Source organism: Artemia franciscana, chromosome 18 (genome assembly GCF_032884065.1).
Source record: "Artemia franciscana chromosome 18, ASM3288406v1, whole genome shotgun sequence".
NCBI lineage: Eukaryota > Metazoa > Arthropoda > Branchiopoda > Anostraca > Artemiidae > Artemia > Artemia franciscana.
In genome coordinates this window covers 10329796-10355373 of record NC_088880.1, presented here as the reverse complement: position 1 = coordinate 10355373, position 25578 = coordinate 10329796, and the positions used below count along the sequence as shown (strand labels likewise).

Here is a 25578-nt window from a genome sequence, read left to right as displayed (position 1 = left end):
TTAAGACACTATGTTAAGTTTGTAAAATATATAAGAACATGTAAAATCAATAGGAAATAGCGTAAAGTTTGTAAAAATAAATAAATAAACAACTAGAAAAGAGCGATGTAAAGAGGTGGAGCTTCAGTTCATTTTTCAAATTCATTCAGAAAGTTTCATGTCCATCTCAATGTCACTTTTTTTTAAGGAAGATGTTCTATTGCAGAAACCAAAATACTACTACTCTCGAAGTCACGGTTTTGAAAATTAAGGAATATAAAAAAATTTATGTTTTTAAATTGAATGATACTGGCACTGGTGATAGATAGATAGATTTAGACACACGAAAGCCCAATTGGGCCATGGTGAGATACACAAAACAAGCGACAAACTAAATTTACGTTGCATAGGCAATGTGAGGTGTTGCGGCAACCTTTGTTCGGCTTCGCCGAGTAAAGTGTTCCGAGAGCAACACTTTGGTTTTGTTTCCTCGCTTCGATTAAACGCTGAAGTTGTTTATCTCTAAGGATAAGTACTAGGTACACTAACTCACTAAAGTTGCAAACACCTCATTGCAACTAGTAAAAGTTCGAAATTCCTCATCGCTAAAGATGATTGTAGTCCAACAGCCGATTATTATTTACAAGTCCCCTACATGTCTTACCCCTGGAACCAAATTGGTCTTAACATCAAATATACAGGAAACAAATAATAGGTACACGAACTAGTAAAAGTTTCGAACCCCTCATTGCGGAAGAGGATTATGAGCTAAAAACCGACCGTTGCTTAAAAATCCCCTATATTTCTGGCAATTGGTATCGGCCTATTTTTTTTCAGTATGTACCTTTGTACTGAAGTTGTCAACCCTTTTAAACTTTCAAACTGCTATATCTCATGAAGGAATTTTTCTACCAAAAGATGGATGACATGTACTTTGGTCAACTCATTAAGAACTATCGACTGCCGTCGAAAAAAATATCTATCGGTCTTAGTTCAAAAGCTGACTTTTTTGCCGTAGGCCAAGTTTCTAACGTCATCACTTAGAAAGGAGCAAAGGATAAACTCTAATTTCTTTAGCAATGGAGAACTTTTTAAGTTTAAGAGGTACGTATGATACCATTTCCCTACGACAATTCCAAGTGCGAAAAACCTAATGACAAACTCAGCTGAAATCACGAACAGAAATGGGTAGAAACAATAGAAGGCAACACTTTAGGTCCCCACTTTTATATTTCTGTAATTGTTTCTATTTATTACTCAAAGAAGATATATTGGCTGTGGGGCCGAGTAACTGCCGCGTATATTTAACACTTGTAGGTTGTAGTCCGTCTTCAATTTGAAACGGGTGCCTGCCTGCTTGCCTGCTACAACATAGCTTTCCGCTCGAAAGTGGAAACATGGTTTGATGAAACGAAAGCTTGACTGCATAACATCAGTTAGTTCTCTCTCTTATAGGCTGTAAAATTCCAAGTCACTTCACACACTACAGGCTCTGGCTCAAGGACAAGCAAAAACCATCCTTTTTGGCCCCAGGCAAGAGCTCTACGAAGCTTTCTAAAACACAAAGTCATATTCATCAATCCGGCCTAAGATTTTACACTTTCTGTAAAAACCGCAGTGGTTAGATCCTTACTACTTTCTAGAAATAAGCTGAAATCGGGATGCTAGAAAAAAAACACGACAAAACCAAAGTGTTGCTCTTGCAACACAACAAATACAGCTACAAAACATAGACTGAAAAGACACTAACATCAATTATTTATGAAAATCATCACGATACTCATACCTACTCGGATATAATATCAATATGTAAAATCGACTCTTATCGATATGTAAAATCGACCGCAGTGGTCAGACCCTTACTACTTTCTAGAAATAAGCTGAAATCGGGATGCTAGAAAAAAAAACACGACAAAACCAAAGTGTTGCTCTTGCAACACAACAAGTACAGCTACAAAACATAGACTGAAAAGACACTAACATTAATTATTTATGAAAATTATCACGATACTCATACCTACTCGGATATAATATCAATATGTAAAATCGACTCTTCAATTTCTGCGGGTTTTTAAAGATAATATAAACGCCCAAGGCTTTTGACTGATATGTTGGCGGTAGTGCTGTGAGGCAGTGGTTGTAGTGGATCCGAGTATCTTGAATTCGGACACCTCGAATTTGTTGATAAATGAATTTTCCCGACCCCTTGTGCATGCAGCTCCACTAATCCGGACTTTAGTGTCAGGAATCAATCTTATTCTCAAAGCTTCCAAAGTTTTGTCATTAAGTCATCGGAATTCGAATTTTTTTTCTTTATCTTTATCGGAATTCTACTTTATAAATTTGTTTAACCCCTTTAATTTTTACGGTTTATACATATAGTCTAGTTAATTTGAATTTCAGGGTCTGGAATTGTTCCTTGATTCGAAGTTTTTGAAAAATTTTCTGGACATTTCAGTTGTCGAGGTTCAACTTTACTCACTTTATGCTATTGAGTTTTTCCCTTTCTTTTCAAGTTTCTTCCTCTTTCATACTTCTTGGGTAGTACTTTATACTTTAGTCACTTCGCCTAATCGCTTTCTTCTCTTTCCTTTTTAATTTTCCCCCTCTTTCACACTTTAGTAGTACTTCAGGCTTTAGTCCCTTTATCTTATGGTTTTTTCTCTTTCTTTTCAATTTCTTTTTCCTTTCTACATACTTTCTGGGAAGTTAGAACCTCAATACAGAAGTTTTTAGTTTGAAGTCTTAAAAAAAAAAAAAAAACGTTTGAGTTACCAGTGTTTTTTCGTGCTCTGTCTTATTATTTTTTCCGTTTTTTTTCAACTTTTAGGAAAGACCAAGAAGGGAATATATCCCTGCTCCTCGTTCTGGGTCATACGCAATCCTTACCACGTTACATCAAGTCACTTTATCTATAGGACATAAAGGTATGTTCACTATCATAAAATTCAAATATTAACCTACCCAGTTTGGGTTAAGTTGCTAATGATTAAATTTTTATCTTCGGAAATGATCATTTGACCAATAATTGAAAGAAGAATTTATGGAAATGATTATTTCTTCTTCGCTTTTTGAGTTATGCAGGTATTCTTTCTCGATTTCTAATCGACTAGAGTTAATTTAGTGCCATTTCCAATGTTATTCAAATGGTTTTACTTTTTTGCCTTCGAATTTTACCAACTGTTTGCAGAAAATTAACTTAATTTTATTCTTAATTTTTTAATTTATTATTCATTTTTGATTTATTCAATCTGATTTATTCTTAATTTATTCTTCATTTTTGAATTTCATAGGTACTCATTCAAAATTTCCGATTGATTCGTTTGATTTTCCTCATAATTTTAAGATATTTTTTTTTATTTAGTTATTTGCCCTACGAATTTTACCAACTTTAAAAAAAAAAAAAATTAAGTCACTAATAGGTAAAAGGCACATTTATTTTAAATTACATTAATTAATTGTATTGTCTCTAAATTCCTAATCGACTCAAGTGAATTTTCATATGATTTTCTAATATTTCTCAAATAGTTTGAAAATATCTGGTTTTTTGTTTTGTTTTTTGTTTTTTTTTAATTTGCCCTGTGCATTTTACAATTTATAGGAAAGAATCAATTTACCAATAGTAAAAAGCCATTATTTAAGGGATGGATATTTCTCCTTCACTTTTTATTTATATGAATACTTTTTTTGTATTCCTGATCAATTCGTGTAACAATTTTCGTATAATTTCCAGTTTTTTTCAAACGGTATGACTATTTTTTGTGTTTTCTTATAAATTTTCCGTTCAAATTATGCCATATTTTTTGGAAAAAAATGTACTTACTACCAGGTAAAAGAACTTATGGAGGTTGGTCTTTCTTCACTTTTTGAATTACATAGGTTTTGGTGCTAAACTCCTAGTCGACTCGTGTGAATTTTCATATAATTTCAAATGTCTTTCAAGTAATTTGAAAATTTTTTATGATTTTTTTCAGTTTCGTTCCCACATTTTACAACTTTTAGGAAAGAAAAGCCACGATTAATGGAAATGGGCCTTTTTTCACGTTTTGAATCACTTTGGTATTCTTTATAAATTTTTAATATATTCATTTGATGATTATTGTATTTTTTAATATTCTAAAAACAGCTTTATTTTTTTTTTTTTTTTTTTTTCGAATTTGGTCTACCTGCTCTTTGAAAAATTACCTCATTAGCAGTCAAAAGCCACAATTTATGTGGATTTGCTTTTCTTTTTCACTTTTTAAATTACCAATGTATTTTTTCGCTATTCTTAACCAGATCACGGGATTTTCCTCATTTTTTGAATATTTTTTGTGTTTTTTTTTGTAATTTGGCCTCCGAATTCTGCTGTAAAAAGAAAAAAAAAATAACATACCGTCTTAAAAGCTATAATTTGTGAGGTTCGATCTTGCTTTGTCACTTTTTGAATTACGTGACTCTTTCTCTATTCGTGACCAATTGATGTGAGTTTCTTCAAGATTTGAATGGTTTTATATGTGGTTTTTTTTTTAATTTGGCCTTCGAATTCTGTCATTAAAAAAAAATGAATTAAAGAAAAATTGACTTACGAATTCTTAAAAGCAATAATTTATGAGCTTTGGTCTTTGTTCTTCACTTTTTGAATTACATGGCTTTTTTTTCTCTATTCGTTACCAATTCATGTGAGTTTCCTCATTGAATTCCGCCGTGAAAAAAGAACTTACAAATTTTTAAGATCACTCACAATTTATGAGTTTGGATCTTTCTTTTTCACTTTTTGAATTGCATACGTTTTCTTTCTCTATTTGTAGCCGATTCGTGTGAGTTTTTGTCATGATTTAAAGGTTTTTACACGTGACTATTTTTTTTTTATTTTAAAAATAAGTTACAATTTTAATAAGTAAAAACAAACTTATCAATTGTTGAAAGCCATAAGTTATGAGGTTGGACCTTACTATTTCACTTTTTGAACGGCATAGGCTTTGTTTTTTTGTTGTTGTTTTTTGAAAAGTCTTTCGTAGGCTTTCTTTCTTCATTTGTAACTAATTCATGCGAGTTTTTTTTATTGAATTCTGCCATAAAAAAAAAAAAACTTACGAAATTTTTAGAAAATTTAAGAATTTGTGAATTAGTTTATATGATATAATTTTTAAAATATTTTTAGATAATTATATAATTCTATAAAATATTTAAAGATAAATATAATTTATAAAATAATTTTTAGATAATTCTTAGATATTGCATAATTTATGCGGTTGGGTCTTTCCTATTCACTTTTTGAACTCAATGAACTCCTAATTGATTCATGTGACTTCAAATATTTTTGTAGAATTTCGAGATTTTTATCTTTTTTTCTTCTGAATATATCCTTTTAATTTGAGCAAATTTTTACAAAATAAGGATCATCAGCCAAAGTCTTGATAAGTTTTGCTGGTGCATAGCAGACTGAAAAACCTTTAATCCACATGATGTACAACAAGATTGGCTCCAGTGTACAGAATTTAATTGTCAGATATATGAAGTCAGAAGTTACGGTCGTGGTTAAAAGAAATAATGAATTGAAACCAATGTTTTTGGCCAAAGTGACTCTTACTTGAAATTTAAAAGTCTTGTGATGGAGTATGGGTGTCCTCAACGAGCTGTGCAAAGTAGAAGCCTTGTAATTTCGGCCAGAGTCAAAGATGCTTATATTGGTAATTACACCAACCCGCAAAAATTGCCTTTGTATTCGTGATCTGTTTTGAACTATTTTGCTTTATTTTTGACTGAAAGTCAGAAATCTAATAAGAAGTATTTATGACGTTTTGAAGATTGTCCCATATATGCCCTTTAAATCTCAGTTTGGTAGGCTGTTTAACGAGTTAAGGCTTTTACAATTAGACCATGATCCGTTTCCCACCAACGAAAGTGTTGGAATTACTTGTTCCGGAATGTCTTTATGACGGATGCTATATCTAGTCGGTCAAAATATCTGATTGTCAAATTGTTGTCTCAATCTTACACAAGGCAATACTGACACTGAGAGATCGTTTTTAAGTTTGGATTCGAAGTCAGCAAGAGCGTTTACCAGAAACAAACCCTCTGTAAATTCTACGATGTTCAACTCTATACTGATTGTATCCCAACTCATTTTCTAATATTAGTCGAAGTTGGTCTTTTTTTTGTCTTTTTTTTATGTGTTTGTGCACATCGAATTTTAATGAGAAGAGAAATCACCAGTGCAACAGCACAAACACATAAAAAAAATACAGCAATGGTTCGTTTACGTATTTAATATATGCTATGCTTTACCCCCCCCCCCCCTAATGTGTAAATATATAGCCCAAATTTGTTTCTAAACTATTACAGATTTGTAATGACCCCATATATAGGTCACTTTTAAGACGTCAAAAAGTGCTTAAATCTGAATTTCCGGTAGAAGCGATTATTATATTTGTAAAGAGCATAAAAAAAGGCATCGAGTGGTATATTCACTTTATATGAAAGCCAGTAATACTGTTTGCACCAATTTTACCACAGGCCATATGACCAAAGCTGAGTTGATAGACCGAGCCCAGTGTGTATGCGATGCTTCTTTTGTCAAGCTTTCTGATATTTGTCAAGCCTTCTGATTTGTCAAGCCACCTGATATCTCTATATTGCAGGCTATATGACCAAAGCTGAGTTGATAGACCGAGCCCAGTGTGCATGTGATGCTTCTTTTATCAAGCCTTCTGACCCGAAGACACATTACACAGCCTGGAAATCCATGGGAGTCCTCATAAACAAAAATCTTGTTCTTAAGGAAGGAAACCCTGCTAAGTAATTTTTTATTTTATGTCGCTTATGTCTTATGCTTATGTTGAGTTTTCATCAACAAAAAATCATGTTCTTAGAATGGAAACCTAGCTAAGAAACTTTTTATGTTAAGTTGCTTATGTCTTATCTTTATGTTAAGTCCTCGTCAACATAAATCATGTTCTTAAAATGGAAACCCTGCTAAGTAATTTTTATGTTAAGTTGCGTATGTCTTATCTTTATGTTCAGTCCTCGTCAACAAAAAATCATGTTCTTGAAAAAGAAACACATCTAAGTAATTTCTCATGACAAATTGAATTTCTCTATCTGAATAACCCTTGTCGGAATCATTTGTCCAACTCTTGATTCACTGCTGCCTCTAACAATTATTTTTTTCTTCTTTAATTATATAGTCAAATTTTCATTTTTTGTTTCTTTCTTGATTTTTTTGCTGTCTTTAGATTTATTCATTTAGTTTTATGTAGTTCCTGCTATTTTAGGTGGCATTTGACAATAATAATTTGCGATATGTAATTTGCTACTTTATTTTTCAGCTTTATCATTTAGCTTTGTGTTTGTTATTCAGTTTTATTTATTTTAATTATTGATTTATCCCTAAGTTGATTTTATTTTGGTATTTGTATAATTTAATTCACTTGGATTGGTATTTTAAGGCCTATATATTTAGTTTATACTTTCCAGTTTATGCCACCCTGTGTGCGAATGAAGAAATGAAAACAAAGTAAAAAATATTCTAACTTTTCAACAGAATATCATTTTGGGTACAAAACCCTATTCGTTTTAAAATAACAAATGGGTATTTTCAGTTTTTGTTTTATAAATAAGTTAAGCAGGCCATCAAAGCTTGCAATAGGCCAATTTTTTTTGTATTATTTGACGACCCTTTGTAAAATTTTCGGTTTTCGACGACGCAGATATGATGAAAAAATGCACTGTTCAAAATTTGTCATTTCATTAGCAAAAGACACTCCAGTATTATGGTGTTTTGATAGTGAGGTCACATTCTCATTTGTCGGAATTCTGTTTATTTGTTGATTCGATTTTTACAAATTTTTATTTCTGTTCGTTTTCTAACGAACGTGTTTTTACCCAAAAACACCTTTTTTTTTCGTATTATTTGACGGCCCCTGTTTTTGTGAAAATTTGAGTCTTTAGCCCCAATCAAAGTTTCAGTAAATATTAATTGATCGTATGATTTCAGTTAGAATCGGCAATGTTAAAAAAATAATACGTATATTTTACAAAAATAACGATCAGTTGTTCTCACTATTACAATGAATCCTTAATTTTTACAATTGATTTTGTCCTTTTTATTATATTTATTGATTTATATTTAGTTATGCATACCTACTCTATAGCCCCTCTATAGTCTCAATAGATGTACCAACTTGTTTTAATTAAAAACAAAGCAAGCAAAAACAAATAAATAAATAAAAGGGAGTTTGAAAATAATAAATTAGCTTATTGATGTGGTAGCTTGTTTTAGTTGGCAAATAACTATTACAAGAAAACCTAATTTTTTGGGCAATGACGTAAATAAGACGAATAGCACTAATAAAGCTAAAATAGAACACATTCTTTTTTCTTGTTTGTCCTAGCACTTGGCTACAGGCTCTGAATAGCTTTTGGTCCTATTTTAATCCTCTTGTAAGAGGATTTACTTATAAGATGCCTAATAAGGAAAGAGTAGTGTTGTCTAATCGTACCAAATTTGAATGAAGAGCCAGAAAAATCTATTCTTCGTAATTCGTGCATAAGCTTCCTTAAGTGTAGGACTATTAATTAATTTCCGACAAATATAGAAATTGTCTTTTTGGCTTCGTGAGTGGCTTTTTATAAATCCAAATTGGATGTTGTATTGTAGGTCCAAGGAATCGAGTAAGTCACATAGTTGCTTATCGATAACTTCCCCAAAAGTTTTTTTTTAAGATAATAGTAGGATTTATATTAGCGTTCAATTGCTCATTTACTCATTCAATTACAATGCATAACTTAGATGTTGAGCTATTCAATTATATATATACGTTTTTTTTCAATTCCTATCTTGTAACAAGACGTTAGGGTTACATTCTTACATAATTTAACTCGTTCAGTCACAGGATTTTTATCCAGTTTACTGCCAATTAACGGCAACGTTTGATTTCTGCCAAAGCAATCAGGAACGTTACGCCTTCTAAGACCTCTGCGATGATACATTTTTCCGTTCATTTTTCTACATGTTCCTTGTTTTCAAACTTGATACTTGCTAAACGCTAACACTGCATGGCGATATATTGGTCTTTTTCATTAAAAATTGGCTCGTCGGTTTTTCCTAACTTCTCTAAGACGTTTCTACTGAACCATTTTGAAGAATCAGGTTTTACTTTTAATTTCCTTGGTACTTCAATTTTTTTCACTGTGAGCATACAATTCCTCATTACTCATCTCTTGCTTACTCGACCCTTGCTTGACTCTTTTGAGTATTTTACTCATTTACTCGTTCAATTACAATTAATTTCAATTTATCTCATTTCAAGTTCAATTCATTTGTTTTGCCTACTCGACCCTTGCCTGACTCTTTTTGAATCATTTGCTCTTTTATTCTTGCATTTACTCATTTATTCTTTTATTTACTCGTTCAATTTCAATTCATTTCAAGTTCAGTTCATTTACTCACCTCTTGCTTAGTCGACTCTTATCTGACTCTTTTGAGTATTTTACTCTTTTACTCTTTCAGTTCACTCGTTCAATTACAATTTATTTCAGTTCATTTCATTTCAAGTTCAATTCATTTACTCATCTCTTGCCTACTCGACCCTTTCCTGACTGTTTTGAGTCATTTACTCTTTTACTCTCGTTTACTCATTTATTCTTTCATGTACTCGTTCAATTACAATTCGTTTCAGTTCATTTCATTTCATGTCCAATTCATTTACTCATCTATTGCTTACTCGACCCTTGCCTGACTCTTTTAAGTCATTTACTCTTTTTTTCTTGCATTTACTCATTTACTCTTTTATTTACTCATTCAATTCATTTCAATTCATTTCATTTTATTTAAAGTTCAGTTCATTTACTCATCTCTTGCTTACTCGACCTATGTCTGACTCTTTTGAGTATTTTACTCTTTTACTCTTTCATTTACTCGTTCAATTACAATTCATTTCAGTTCATTTCAAGTTCAATTCATTTACTCCTCTCTTGCCTACTCGACCGTTGCCTGACTCTTTTGAGTCATTTACTCTTTTACTCTTTCATTTACTCATTTAATTTTTCATGTACTCGTTCAATTACAATTCATTTCAGTTCATTTCATTTCATGTTCAGTTCATTTATTCATCTAATTCTTACTTGACCCTTACCTGACTCTTTTAAGTCATTTACTCTTTTTTTCTTGCATTTGCTCATTTACTCTTTTATTTACTCGTCCAATTCATTTCAGTTCATTTCATTTTATTTAAAGTTCAGTTCATTTACTCATCTCTTGCTTACTCATTCAATTAAAATTCATTTCAGTTCATTTCAAGTTCAATTCATTTACTCCTCTCTTGCCTACTCGACCCTTGCCTGACTCTTTTGAGTCATTTACTCTTTTACTCTTTCATTTACTCATTTACTCTTTCATGTACTCATTCAATTACAATTCATTTCATTTCATGTTCAATTCATTTACTCTTCTATTGCTTACTCGACCCTTGCCTGACTCTTTTAAGTCTGATTTGAGTCAAGAGTCTGGTATGAGTCTTGCCTGCTTTAGAATATCTGGTAATTAGCCCTTATCCATTTAAACATTAGTAAAAAATAAGATGCTTGGTAATAAACTGCATGCTACGGATTTAACAGCTTTAAGGCGTAAGCCCTATGAAAAAAGGGCCGCACCCTTCAATATGTCATTAATAATTTGCCAGGTCATCCCTGTACCAGCTTTCTAATACAAAGTAGGCCTTTAGAATCTTTTTCAAAATTGAAATTGTACAACGATTATAACGCGAAAACCGTAATAAAGACGTGAATGCTAGAGAATTATGCAAGCTTCTTAATATGTCTAAGGCAAAAGCCATAGTGGACCATTCCCTTCAACTGAAGTTTTTTAGCAGAAAACAGACGAATTTTCAAGTAGAATCCCGTGAGGAGTTTAGTTTGTGTCAATGGGGGCACGAAGTGTACCCTTTGCCTCTCCAATTGCCCACCCTCTGGTCCTCTTGAAATCAAATCTTAAAAAACTTGAGTATATTTATGAAATATTTTAAAAACTTATTTTTTGAGTACAAAAGGCACTAGGTGTAGTAATTTCCTTTAAAATGAGCCATTATACAGCTCTATATGGTTTTCCATGACCAGTTAGCTGAGGAGGAAACAAACGGAAAGAAAGTGAAAAAAAGTGCCGTGCATGCAGAATAACATGGTTGCAGTCACTTTTCTTGATTGTCAAGCCTATATATTTCCCTTGTTGGTCAAGCCAAGGGACGGTAAGTTTCCTAGATAGGGGTTTCGGACGGGCGGTTCTAATAGTGTACTTTTTGTTCTGATCTGACTCTATTTTTAGGAGTTATGGGCTATTATATTTCTTAGTATTGGACGTGATTGTCTCTTACAAGGCTGCTAGCTACCGCTGCGACCCGGATTAACTTGTTCATGAAATTCAATGCAATTATTGATGACGAAGTAACTTGTTTGATATGATACAGGTTTCTACCCCATAACATATTTTCTAGCCTTATTTTTCTGTCTCCTTTTGGATAATTTGCGGAACTCGGGCTTAGGAGATATAATTCAATCAAGTGCTTTGACGCGTAAATTTTCGAAAATTTGAAAATGGGCTTGTTCAAGTTAGTATTTGAAAGACTGACGTACCGCTTAATTTTTTTATTATAACTCATTATAAGCCTGAAACTCATTTTCATTTGCTGTGCATGTGTTGGCTGATTTTTGAATTAAAATCAACATTGTGGAAGTAATGAAGAACTTGAGAGCCATGGCTAATTGGAGTACAGCCAAGACAGATGGTCTCAGTGAGAGGCAAAGCTCGCATAAGCCCTTGTCAGAATTGTATAAAAATGATTCATATTACTTGTTGAAATGGAACTGATGAATCAACTTGGTGGAGTGATGAAAAGCTTTAGAGCCATAGCTAATTGAAGTAAAGCGAAGACAGATAGTCTCAGCGTGAGGCAGAGCTGGCATAAGCCTTTGTCAGAATTGTATAAAAATAATTCATTCTGCCAAAAAAATTTTTTTTGGCAAATTGAGGCTAATGATTCATTAGCCAAAAATGGCTAATTGAAGTAAAGCCAGGACAGATAGTCTCAGTGTGAGGCAGTGCTGGCATAAGCCTTTGTCAGAATTCTATAAAAATGATTTATTTTACTTTTTGAAATGGAACTGATGAATCAACTTGGTGAAAGTAATCAAAAGCTTTAGAGCCATGGCTAATTGAAGTAAAGCCAAGACAGATAGTCTTAATGTGAGACAGAGCTGGCATAAGCCTTTGTCAGAATTGTATAAAAATGATTCATTTTAGTTCTTGAAATGGAACTGATGAATCAACTTGGTGAAAGTGATGAAAAGCTTTAAAGCCATGGCTAGTTGAAGTAAAGCCAAGACAGATAGTCTTAATGTGAGACAGAGCTGGCATAAGCCTTTGTCAGAATTGTATAAAAATGATTCATTTTAGTTCTTGAAATGGAACTGATGAATCAACTTGGTGAAAGTGATGAAAAGCTTTAAAGCCATGGCTAGTTGAAGTAAAGCCAAGACAGATAGTCTCAGTGTGAGGCAGAGCTGGCATAAGCCTTTGTCAGAATTGTATAAAAATGATTCATTTTACTTTTTGAAATGGAACTGATGAATCAACTTGGTGAAAGTAATCAAAAGCTTTAAAGCCATGGCTAGTTGAAGTAAAGCCAAGACAGATAGTCTCAGTGTGAGGCAGAGCTGGCATAAGCCTTTGTCAGAATTGTATAAAAATGATTTATTTTACTTTTTGAAATGGAACTGATGAATCAACTTGGTGAAAGTGATGAAAAGCTTTAAAGCCATGGCTAGTTGAAGTAAAGCCAAGACAGATAGTCTCAGTGTGAGGCAGAGCTGGCATAAGCCTTTGTCAGAAATGTATAAAAATGATTTATTTTACTTGTTGAAATGGAACTGATGAATAAACTTGGTGAAAGTGATGAAAAGCTTTAAAGCCATGGCTAGTTGAAGTAAAGCCAAGACAGATAGTCTCAGTGTGAGGCAGAGCTGGCATAAGCCTTTGTCAGAATTCTATAAAAATGATTTATTTTACTTGTTGAAATGGAACTGATGAATCAACTTGGTGAAAGTGATGAAAAGCTTTAAAGCCATGGCTAGTTGAAGTAAAGCCAAGACAGATAGTCTCAGTGTGAGGCAGAGCTGGCATAAGCCTTTGTCAGAATTCTATAAAAATGATTTATTTTACTTTTTGAAATGGAACTGATGAATCAACTTGGTGAAAGTGATGAAAAGCTTTATAGCCATGGCTAATTGAAGTAAAGCCAAGACAGATAGTCTCAGTGTGAGGTAGAGCTGGCATAAGCCTTTGTCAGAATTGTATAAAAATGATTCATTTTACTTTTTGAAATGGAACTGATGAATCAACTTGGTGGAAGTAATGAAAATCTTTAAAGCCATGGCTAATTGAAGTAAAGCCAAGACAGATAGTCTTATTGTGAGGCAGAGCTGGCATAAGCCTTTGTCAGAATTGTATAAAAATGATTCATTTTACTTGTTGAAATGCAACTGATGAATCAACTTGGTGAAAGTGATGAAAAGCTTTAAAGCCATGGCTAGTTGAAGTAAAGCCAAGACAGATAGTCTCAGTGTGAGGCAGAGCTGGCATAAGCCTTTGTCAGAATTCTATAAAAATGATTTATTTTACTTTTTGAAATGGAACTGATGAATCAACTTGGTGAAAGTAATGAAAAGCTTTAAAGCCATGGCTAATTGAAGTAAAGCCAAGACAGATAGTCTTATTGTGAGGCAGAGCTGGCATAAGCCTTTGTCAGAAATGTATAAAAATGATTTATTTTACTTTTTGAAATGGAACTGATGAATCAACTTGGTGAAAGTGATGAAAAGCTTTAAAGCCATGGCTAGTTGAAGTAAAGCCAAGACAGATAGTCTCAGTGTGAGGCAGAGCTGGCATAAGCCTTTGTCAGAATTCTATAAAAATGATTTATTTTACTTGTTGAAATGGAACTGATGAATCAACTTGGTGTAAGAGTGAAAAGCTTTATAGCCATGGCTAATTGAAGTAAAGCCAAAACAGATAGTCTCAATGTGAGGCAGAGCTGGTGTTAAGCCTTGGTCAGAATTGTATAAAAATGATTTAGTTTACTTGTTGAAATGGAACTGATGAATCAACTTGGTGGAAGGGATGAAAAGCTTGAGAGCCATGGCTAATTGAAGTAAGCCAAGACAGATAGTCTCAGTGGGAGGCAGAGCTGGCATAAGCCTTTGTCAGAATTGTATAAAAATGATACATTTTAGTTGTTGAAATGGAACTGATAAATCAACATTGGAAGTGATGAAAAGCTTTAGAGCAATGGCTAGTTGAAGTAAAGCCAAGACAGATAGTCCCAGTGTGAGGCAGAGCTGGCATAACCCTTTTTCACAATGTTTCGGATAGTTTCTAAGTCTGTGTAAATGCAATGCAAATATTGACAACAGGAATAATCTAGTTGACATGAGTAAGTTGATCTTCTAAGTTGATATATCTTTCCTTTTTACTTAATTTCGGACACTTTCCTTGACTTATCATTTTATCTTAATTTCGATATCACGGAAAATTTAACGACTTTTGAGTTCCTTCAATCGAAAGAATGAATTAAACGACAGTAAAAATTCATTTAGTAGGTTTCGAGTTTTCAGCTACACACTAAAAAAGGAAATTATTTGAATATTAGTCACAAAAAAGAAAAAAAAAGGGCCAAGAAACGGACATCAGCACCGCCAGTAGGGACCGTAAAGTCTAATACCACATTCTTCTTCTTCTTCTTCAAAAAAAAGTCAGGCCTAGAAGAACTGAAAACGAGGAAAGAGAAAACCCCAAAGAAAATTTCAAGAAATGAATAATCTCCAATTCACAAAGCTGCATCTTGGTTCTTTTACTTAGCCCCTCCTTTCCCCTGGAGGGCCATAGAGTAGCAATATTATTTTGCTACAACGCCGTATCCTGATCATTCGACCAGAGCGCCCCGTTAAGGTCCTCGGCTACTTAACCTGTCCCTCTAGCAACCTTTCCAGGATTATTTTGGTTGTTCCTGATTTGCAAAACGGGGGGTGGGGGATATCCATGTGTCGTAAGGCAATCTTCCATTCCGCATTTATTTGATTTACCACTAATACGTTTATCGTCACTTTCGAACGTCATCAAGAAAGGGATTTTGGTTTATCTTTATGCACTTATTTAACAATCAATAATTAAATGTTTTAGTTATTAACGAATTAATTATAATTAATATAAAAAGGTATAATTAATTAAAAAAATACTTTATTAATTTCTAATAATAATTTAAATTGTCAAGTAATAATTAGGTAACTATCATCTAATACTTGGAGTCGTCTTTGTAACTGCAGATGAATGCTCACAGTTTGACAGCCTTATTCGTTGACGGAAAGTACGCTACTATCATGAATTATGTGCTTTAAATTCTGGGAATAATTGTTATTTCTCTGTACATTTCTTAAGTCAATCAAAAGCTGAGACATTCAACGTGTTTCGGCAAACGACCTCTTCTTGTGAATTGTCGCCTTGTGTAAGAATGATACCAAAACACACACCAAAAACAAGAAGAACAATAGGGAATTTCTCAAGACAGTGGGAAACAAATTAGAATAAATATTTCGGCCCTACGTCCAAGGGCCGTCCTCAGCAATACAAAAATATATAAGAAAAAAAAACTTACAACAGGATAAAATCGATAAAACTAAAATGAAGAATTTTTTCAAAACGGTCCCAGTATCCTTACCTCAGCGAAGTTCAACCGGGACCCTTTTTAAAATATATCATTGGTCAACTGCTCCCCACAAGCGAGCCGTAAATAGCGACGTAGACCGCACTGACTTTCCATCACAATTACCAAAAACAAGAAGAACAATAGGGAATTTCTCAAGACAATGGGAAACAAATCAGAATGAATATTTCGGCCCTCTGTCCAGGGGCCTTCCTCAGCAATACAAAAATATATAAGAAAAAAAACTTACAACAGGATAAAATCAATGAAACTAAAATGAAAAATCTTTCAAAAAATTCCCAGCATCCTTACCTCAGCGTAGTTCAGCCAGGACTGAAATATTCATTCTAATCTTTTTCCCACTGTCTTGAGAAATTCCCAATTATTCTTCTTGTTTTTAGTGTTTTTGATGGAAAGGTAGTGTGGTCTTCGTCGCTATTTTATGCTGCCAAAATATTTGAAACCTCCTATTCTTCAGTCCCTTCACTGTTGACCAGATTTCCTTAAGCAATATGGGAAATAACCGCATTTGAAGTTAATTTAATCTTATTTTTGTTTATGACAAGTCCGACAACCTTTTCCCTACGTCCCAGTTCATTTATGTTTTGCTGCGTCTTTTCTGAGTAGTGAGTAAGAAGGGCAATATCCTCATGACGCATGTTGCTTTATTATGATACTTTATATTTTTCCTATGTTGCTTTATATTTTTCCTATGTCGCTTTATATTTTTCCTACGTTGCTTTATATTTTTCCTATGTTGCTTTATATTTTTCCCATGTTGCTTTATATTTTCCTATGTTGCTTTATATTTTTCCTGCATTTATAAGTTAATTATGATTAACCGATACCGAGTATATCAAAGTTTTCTTCAATTCTAGAGAGGCAACAGGTCTTGTTTAAAATATCATCCGCATAATTGAACAGTGAGAGATCCATTCTCCGGAAGATAAAACTCATTTTACCGCGTTCTGGCTCTCAAGGACGCCATTATTAAACAACAGCGGACTTTAACCCCTTTTTAGTTTCTGTATTCTTTATAACAGTTTTGTCTTGTTTAGCCCAACTCTAATTACAGGTATTCCCTTACAAGAGAAGGCATTGAATTGGCAAACAAACTTGTGAATGTAACCTTAACAGGAAATCAAACAGTAGATGCCTCGGAATCTGATATAAGATCTTCAATACGTCCGAAAGATCGTCATAGAAATTGTGCAGAACGCTCTATATCTGGGGACATCGACTTTGATATAGAATCTGCAGAACGTCCGAGAAAAAGGAAAATGATTAAAACTCCTAGCAAACGTGGATTAAATGTACTCGAAAGTGATAAAAACTTTTCCTGTCGTGTAGTAGATAACGATTCTGGTAAAACAGGAAAAATTGTTGGGTCTGGTGATGAAAAAGAAGAAATAACACTTAGTGATAGTGACAGTGTTTGCATGGGAGAAGATAGTAGCTTAAATAGTAAGGAAGGTTTTGTTGAATCTCAGACAATTTTGAAATTTAAGCCCAAACAATGGAGTGGCATTCAGTTTGGACAGCATTCATCTGTATTAAAGAACAAAGAAGCAAAAACCCTCAGATCGGATGATTTACCCTTAGAGACGAATTTTTCGGAAGTATTTGAAAAACCAATAAATTCGGTTGTCGATATAAAATTATCAGAAAATGAACGAGGCCCAGTTTCTCCCCTTACTACTGGTAAAATTACTGTTATCTCTTCCCCCTCTAAGTTAAATGAAAAGAGGTCAGTACGTGCTAAAGACGGCAGTTCGTATAGTGAGATCAACGTTGCTGGGGTATCCGGAAAGCCAATGAAGTTGGCTGTGGATGTTGAATTACCTGAATCTGATAATGAATTAATTACTTCTTTAAACGTCGATAATTGTAGTTATAATATTCAGAGAGACGAGAATTTTCATATGCTGAACGATACTAAAAGCTGTTGTTCAACAGAAGAACTATCTGACCTGGAAATTTTAAGTACGCCATCCAGTCAGTATTTTGAAGAAATTAATAAGGCCTCAAACTCAGGAAATTGTCCAGTAATGCAAGATGCTCTTAGAAAATTCAGTTGTGGCGCTGAAAAGATAAATGGAGAGGAAATGCTTAAATCCGATATTTTTAGTGAAGAAATACTTGTTGAACAAGTCAATTTAGGCTGTTTAAGTGATACCTCTCCAAATAAAATCTGTTGTGGGTTAAGACTTCCGAAATCTGGAGTGTCAAACAATGAGCAAAATATTCCCCTACTGAATAAGAATTGTATTTTTGGAAGATCCAAAAAGGAAAATACGGAAGTTAAGACAGTAAAAGTAGTAGAACGTAACCCAAGTGGCTCTATCTCTTCGCAAACACTAGATAGAGCATCTGCAAATAATCGGCAAAATAATTCAGTCTGTTCTTTTTTTGCAAGCGAAGCTACTGATAATGAAAACCATTCTGACCTTGAAGTCTTGGAATTTGAGACATTTCCAAATGGAAATAAAGATCGGCAAAATCGTTTTCCTCATAGGTCAAAAAAGAAAAAGATGAAAGCTGAGAAAACAAAACCGGAGGAAGGGCATAGTTCAGATAATTCAAGGCACTCAAGCTATGACCCGGACAAAATGGGACGAAACAGTTTAATTCACTCAACTTCTTTAAACAAAACTTTTGACGGCGAAATTCTTCCTGATACTGAAATCTTGGATTCTCGGGCGTCCTCAACTGTAAATAAAGGATGGCAAAATTCTTCTCGTCGAAAATCTGAGGAAGGAAAGACAATACCCGGGAGTGCTAAATCTGAGGAAGAGCTTAACTCTATCGACTCAAGACCTTTGAGTCCTGCTAGCCTCCCTGACATACCAGACATTACATCCTTCCCTAATAATCCTGATGGCGTTAGCCTATTAAGTGTTAGAGTAAAGAAACCAACTTTACAGTATGTATATTTGACACCAGAGGGACGAGATACCTGCTTGAAAGATCAAGCAGAAGTATTGTTTGATGACAGTGATTTGTTTCTGGGGTATGGATGCTTGTGTGTCAAAAAGGACCTGTTAGAATCAGGGAAGAAATATCGAAATTTGATTGATCGGTAAGTTTCTGATTTACATATAACCTCTCATTTACGCAGTGGTTTTTGTTTGAGCCTCTTTTTTGTGTAAGGAAATAGGTAAAGGGTTCCCATATGTTAAGGTTGGTAGTATTATTAGTGAAGACGGTAGGAGCAGTGGAGATATGTTAAAAGTGGAATAGCCATGGCTCAGGTTTTGTTTTCACAGTTAAAAAAGTTTGGTAGAACAGGAAGGAAAGTCTACAAACCAAGATTAGAATATTGGAAGCTACAGTGACAATAGTGGTCAAACATGGCTCGGAAGAATGGGGACCCTGAAAAGCAGATGAAGGTTTGCTAGATGCTTTCTAGAGAGATTGTCTACGGATTGTTCTGGGTACCCGGTTGACTGATTGTATTTCAAGCACCAGGCATTACAAAAACTGGGGCTCAATCCCGCTTTCTAGTGCTATAATGAAAGAAAGGCTGAGATGGCTTGGACAAATACTGCGGAAGAAGGATGACAGATTGCCGAAGATTGTCCTTTTCGGCCATCTGTCTAGGGCTAAGCGGAAACCAGGTTAGGTTAGGTTAAAGCACTAGGATTTACAAAAACTGTGGTTCAATCTCGCTTTCTAGTGCTATAATGAAAGAAAGGTTGAAATGGCTAGGACAAATACTGCGGAAGAAGGATGACAGATTGCCGAAGATTGTTTTTTTTGGCCATCCGTCTAGGGCTAAGCGGAAACCAGGTTAGGTTAAAGCACTAGGCTTTACAAAAACTGTAGTTCAATCCTGCTTTCTAGTGCTATAATGAAAGAAAGGTTGAGAAGACTAGGAAAAATACTGCGGAAGAAGGATGACAGATTGCCGAAGATTGTTTTTTTTGGCCATCCGTCTAGGGCTAAGCGGAAACCAGGTTAGTTCAGGTTAAAGCACTAGGCTTTACAAAAACTGTGGTTCAATCCCGCTTTCTAGTGCTATAATGAAAGAAAGGTTGAGAAGGCTAGGAAAAATACTGCGGAAGAAGATGACAGATTGCCGAAAATTGTCCTTTTCGGCCATCCGTCTAGGGCTAAGCGGAAACCAGGTTAGGTTAAAGCACTAGGCTTTACAAAAACTGTAGTTCAGTCCTGCTTTCTAGTGCTATAATGAAAGAAAGGTTGAGAAGGCTAGGAAAAATACTGCGGAAGAAGGATGACAGATTGCCGAAGATTGGTTTTTTTGGCCATCCGTCTAGGGCTAAGCGGAAACCAGGTTAGTTCAGGTTAAAGCACTAGGCTTTACAAAATCTGTGGTTCAATCCCGCTTTCTAGTGCTATAATGAAAGAAAGGTTGAGATGGCTAGGACAAATACCGCGGAAGAAGGATGACAGATTGCCGAAGATTGTCCTTTTCAGCCATCCGTCTAGGGCTAAGCGGAAACCAGGTTAAGTTAGGTTAAAGCACTAGGCTTTACAAAAACTGTGGTTCAATCCCGCTTTCTAGTGCTATAATGAAAGAAAGGTTGAGAAGGCTAGGAAAAATACTGCGGAAGAAGATGACAGATTGCCGAAAATTGTCCTTTTCGGCCATCCGTCTAGGGCTAAGCGGAAACCAGGTTAGGTTAAAGCACTAGGCTTTACAAAAACTGTGGTTCAATCCCGCTTTCTCTTGCTATAATGAAAGAAAGGTTGAGATGGCTAGGACAAATACTGCGGAAGAAGGATGACATATTGCTGAAGATTGTTTTTTTTGGCCATCCGTCTAGGGCTAAGCGGAAACCAGGTTGCCCTCGACTGGAGTGGTAGGATGTCATAAAGAAAGATTTAAAGGAAGTGGGAAGTTCCTGGGAAGGTTTAAAGAAAGAGAGGCTTTGAATATATTGGGTGGAGGAGGAGTGTGCGTAGCTGTGTTGGCCTCAGGCAACTTGGTGCTGTGGTGAGTTCTTAGTAGTAGAAGCATTGAGGATTTAGAGTTTGTTGGCTCGCCAATCTATAAATCCAGGCTTTTCCTCAAAACGCCTCAAACTTGAAAATTCTCTAATTTTATTTTAATTAATTAAGGAATAATTAAAATTTCTACTTTTATTTAATTAATTAAGAGTTTCTTTTTGAGGGAGCAATGCGCATTTGACGGCATTTACATTGGGTATAATTGTAAACAAGGAAGCATTTTAACGTGTCACCTAGCTTCTTCCCTATTTTTTTTTTTTTTTTTTTATTTAACTTTCGGTACCATAAATTTAATTGCTGTTTAGGCTAAATTTATCTAAAGGGTATAATACGTGACAGAAAGATTCAAACAGCAATATAGTTTGAAGATATTTAATCATTTTTGGGGTATGACTGCATTTGGGTAAAAAGAAGGAATTTTTAGTATATGGGAAGTAATAGTATCTGGCTGTGAGGTTAATTTCTATTAAAAAAAAAAAAAAAAACGGGATATTTAAACAATGATTCGAAACAGTACTTTGGCTTTTTGAACTTTAATATTAAATTTTTATTTTTTGATTGAATAGCTAAAGTGCATTGAATGAAGGCGAACTCTGGTATGAGTGTGGCATATCGTGGAAATACAGCCAATATATTCTAAAGGTAAGTCGTCTGGCACCGGAGGGTTCATTTCGTTGTTATTTGGTCGAAACAAATGTTCTTCTTGAACATGTGAGTGACTTGTGAAAGTTTTCCTAAACGAAAATGATTATGAGAGCATATTTCTGAGAAAGATTTATTATGCCTTTTCCCATGAAATTTCCTAAGTTTAAAATACTCATTTGATTGAACTTATATGAATCAAACAAAAATATGCGCAAAAATGCGCGAAAGATAGGGCTCGATCCTATTTTCTAGAGCTATAATAAAAGGAAGGTTAAGATGGCTAGGCCACTTTTTTTGGAATGAAAGAATACAGATTGCCAAATGTTATGCCAGGTGGGTGGCATAAATACGTGCATAAAATTAAGAGTGATTGTAATTTTACTGAGAAACAAACGTAATACAAATGTAAAGAGATTGGAGTCACTTAAAATGTTGATTATCTGAATAGAAAAAAAGATATAGGTTTATGGTAGTCTCAAAAAGTTTTCTGCTCATAAAGTTTTATACCTTTCTAGGAGGATTTTATGGTTGATTATAGTGTGTGTAGTTATGAGCGTCACTTTCAAGACACCAATTTCCTTTCCGTTGCAGCTCTACAATACTGCAGATGCAGATAAACATTTTTCTATGAAGTATACAATTTTTAATTGTCAGTTGAAAAAAAATGAAACGATCGACGGTGAAACGCCCTCAGAGTTTTAATGTAACACCCTTAGCGGCTCCTATATACAGTTCAAAAAATTGGCCACTTGTATCACTTACAGTCCTTCCCGTATGGATTGTGGAAAATCTTTTTATCCCTAGATACATAGTTGTTGAGCCTTTCGACTATTTTGAATAAAATAGTTTTCTTAGAATTTCGATCAGATTTCTTTTTGTGGTTGGTAGTAACAAGGGACCGGGAAAGAGGGCCGGTTGCACTCCAGTTACTTTTGACTCTTAAAATGGGTACTAGAACTTCCAATTCTAAATCAAATAAGTTTCTTTCGAAGTTTCTACGATAATTTCTTCCATACGAAGTGTCCTAACGAAAAACAAATATATATTTAATTCATATCGCTCTTTACTTGGGTGTCACTATTGCGCTGGTAAAGGTTAGTCAATCTAATAATGAAAGAATTATCACTCCTATTCAGTGTTTTGTAAACTGTAATTTATGGTAGATGGTTCTTCATTCATTTTGTGTATTGTTTTTTTTTTATTGTTTTTCTTGAAATTTTTTTCAAGAAAAAAAGTACTTACTTTTTTATTGAAAAAAAGTAAGGGCCATCGTTTGGCCACACATTTGTTGCACAATGAAAAGCATGCCGTTACTGAATAAGCCGAGAAGGGGTCATAATTAAAATTTAAAGTGCCTTCACGGAACTTCGTGGGAGGGGGTAGAGAGCCTTTGAATAGGTTGAAAAGGAAAAATATCATACAAAGCTGTGTTATCCCTAGACTGCTTAGTCCTGCAGTGAGTTGTCAGTAGCAGCAAAAGTGGTACTATCGTAGTATCGTAGTATTGTTGTGGTACTAGCAGCAGTGGTACTACGTAGTATCATAGTATCGTAGTGGTACTAGCAGCAAAAGTGGTACTTATGCTATAGCGCATTATCGTGTATTTTGTGCATCCTTTTATATTATCAGGCTCACTTGTGTCCCGGACAACAGCTGGCCAAACAAATAATGAGTACTTGTACTGCCAAGGCTACGAGAGCTAATTCCGAAAGCCCCTCTAAAAACGAAATATATTGCATAGGTAATTCTGGTGGATACCAATCTGATGAATTTATAATACCTAAATTTGAGAAAGTCACGTTAAATAATCTCTTAATTTTTTTCTTATTACCTCCTCCTATCCCATTCAGGGACATATTGTTGTCCTTTGGGCTCTAGATGGACTGCCAAAAGCAAGATTTCGGTAGCCTGGTAATCTGACAATCTTATTAAAGCCTTGACTAAGACCACCTTTGTTTCAGTGTAGCCTCAGAACATGGGATTCTGTACGCTCTTTGTACAGAAGGATAGAAAAGGAAAATAAAACACAAAATGGATTTTCACGACAAAAATAAATGCACAGGGAGGTCATTACGTTAAGAGTCGTTTTTATGGTTCATTAATGTGTCATGAATGCCCCATACTTCCATTTTTTGTCTTGAAAAATTAAATTTGTGGGGGCAATTTACAGTAATGTCAAATTTTCCGGGTAGTAAAAAACAGCAATTATTTAACTTTTGTGCATTTGACACATCTTTAAGAAAGGAAGATTATGCGTATTTCCTTCTAAGAAGACTTGTTTTTACTGTCAGATTTTGCTTTAAACTTCATACCAAGATCACGCCTACCTTTCCTTCAAACAGCCAATAGCCAGTGGTACTTCCATATGATGAGCGCTATACCTATAAACGAGTTTTGATTTTCTAAGAAATTGACCCTTAAAACAAGGATAACTTTTAAAAGACAAACAGAACTCTCTAAAAGTAATTAGGCATTATTATCTCTTCCGTATGATTTGTACAATAATAAAAGGCAGGCGTGTTCAACGTGTACTGATGTGACAAATAGAGAGCTTGCTTTTTTTATTCAATTAATGTCAAAATTTTTCTTTCAGAAGTGGAGGACTTGTTAAAGTTTTTCTAAACGACCGTGATTGTGACGAGTTATCCCCTTGTGCATCACAAGCCTTCTTACTTCCAATAGTTCCTCGGGTGACAACCAGTCAAACAAGTATAGAGCCTTTGTCATCAACTAAGGTTGTGAGAGCCATCTCTAAAAGCCCTGCCAAGAAGAAAATCAATAGCACGATTAATTCCGTGGACTACCAATGTGATGAATTTATAGCCCCTAAATTGAAAGCGTCTCATCAAATAGCTTCTTCCCAGAGCACTCCTTCTAATATTTGTTTGTCGTCGGCATCTACATTCTCCGAACTTTCAAGGGAAGCAACTGTGTCTGACCTAACAATTGAAAAAGTAAACCTAAGGCCAGGAGACTTTAAAGTTTATTTACTGGTTGACACGGGAGAAACTTCTGGGTATGTGTTTTAATTACTTAATAAATGTGACAAGCTTTTTAAAGATCATAGCATTTGGCATTAATAAATAATTAAATAAAAATAATACAATTAAAATGCTTGCTGAATTAAGATAAACTTATATTTAAAAAAAAAAACTATCACAAGCAAAAATGACAAAAACTATGTCTTACCTCAATTAATAGCTCATACCTTAATTAACTTACCTCAATTAACTTACCTCATTAACATATGTCTTACCTCAATTAACATAAAGTTGACACTGTCGTATATCAGTGGCAATAGTGGCGAAGCCGATGAAGTAAGGTTAAGCCATCTAATCAGCCGTATGGTTTTTCGTGGCAATCCTTTTTTATAACCCTAGGCTGATATAGCCTAGCTCATTGCTGTAGCCTAGCCATCACTCAAAAATGGATATTTTGTCAGATGTCATCTCATTTTCACTGCAAGTTCATCCGTCATGAAGGTCCAATAGCTACGTTGAAATATTCTTTATTCTTTTCGATTTCTAATGGCGCCATCTTTTTTGTCATACAATCTACGTCGGTTACTGTATGATGATTTGCCCCGCGTTCAACAGAGCTTATTGCAGCTAATTTTAATTAATTATTTAAAAAGAGTAATTACTGTGCTCTTTTGAACGCGGCTTGACAGAAAAATCAATTTTGCGCGATTAGTTGAAAATCAGGAGAAATGGTCACAGTCTTGGCACACAGGACTTGTAATTCTATCTCCTTTGGGGCGAGATTTTAAGTCTTGGTTGAGCAAATCCTTTGACTTGAGGTGGGGGTGAGTGTTTTGACTCTTAAAGCTCATTTACCATGAGTCTGGGGAGCTTATGGTTAAACAAATTTCGAAGTAACATCTGATTTACAGAGATCCTAGGTGAGGCGGAAAAACTTCTGGCTTTCTATAAGAACAAGAACAATAGAATGATCACATTCTATTGGTCTGACTTTTGTCTCTATTAACTGTCTATATTTATATAATCTGGCGATGTACCCGAAGTAAAAAATAATTTTTCTAAAACATTAAACGAGACTTACTCCAAAGGGGGGGGGGTATTGGATTACCCCCGGAAAATCCAAGAACGTGCTGTTGAAAAAAAAATTCTGCCGAATAAATTTCTCAGATGACAGTTCAGGTATCCAGTAATTGCGCCATTATATACCTTTCAGGTTTCTTTTCTGGTGGTCGCCAGTAATTGAAGACTCTGGCAAACACTGATTTAAAGTC

At 34.5% G+C, this 25578-nt stretch overlaps 1 protein-coding gene across 5 annotated transcripts in view; it reads left to right on the top strand.

Annotated features, from left to right (window-relative positions):
• The window catches only part of LOC136038591 (uncharacterized), a 98240-nt gene that overhangs the window by 40676 nt on the left and 31986 nt on the right, over window positions 1–25578 (top strand). For all 5 annotated transcript variants that reach the window (XR_010620252.1, XM_065721789.1, XM_065721790.1 and 2 more), the window contains 4 exons: window positions 2810–2906; window positions 6603–6759; window positions 16786–18789; window positions 23920–24342. Coding sequence is in view for 4 of the 5 variants with exons in the window: in XM_065721789.1 (XP_065577861.1) it covers window positions 2810–2906; window positions 6603–6759; window positions 16786–18789; window positions 23920–24342 (2681 nt within the window). In the remaining variant the exon portion in view is untranslated. The remainder of the gene's footprint in view (window positions 1–2809; window positions 2907–6602; window positions 6760–16785; window positions 18790–23919; window positions 24343–25578) is intronic.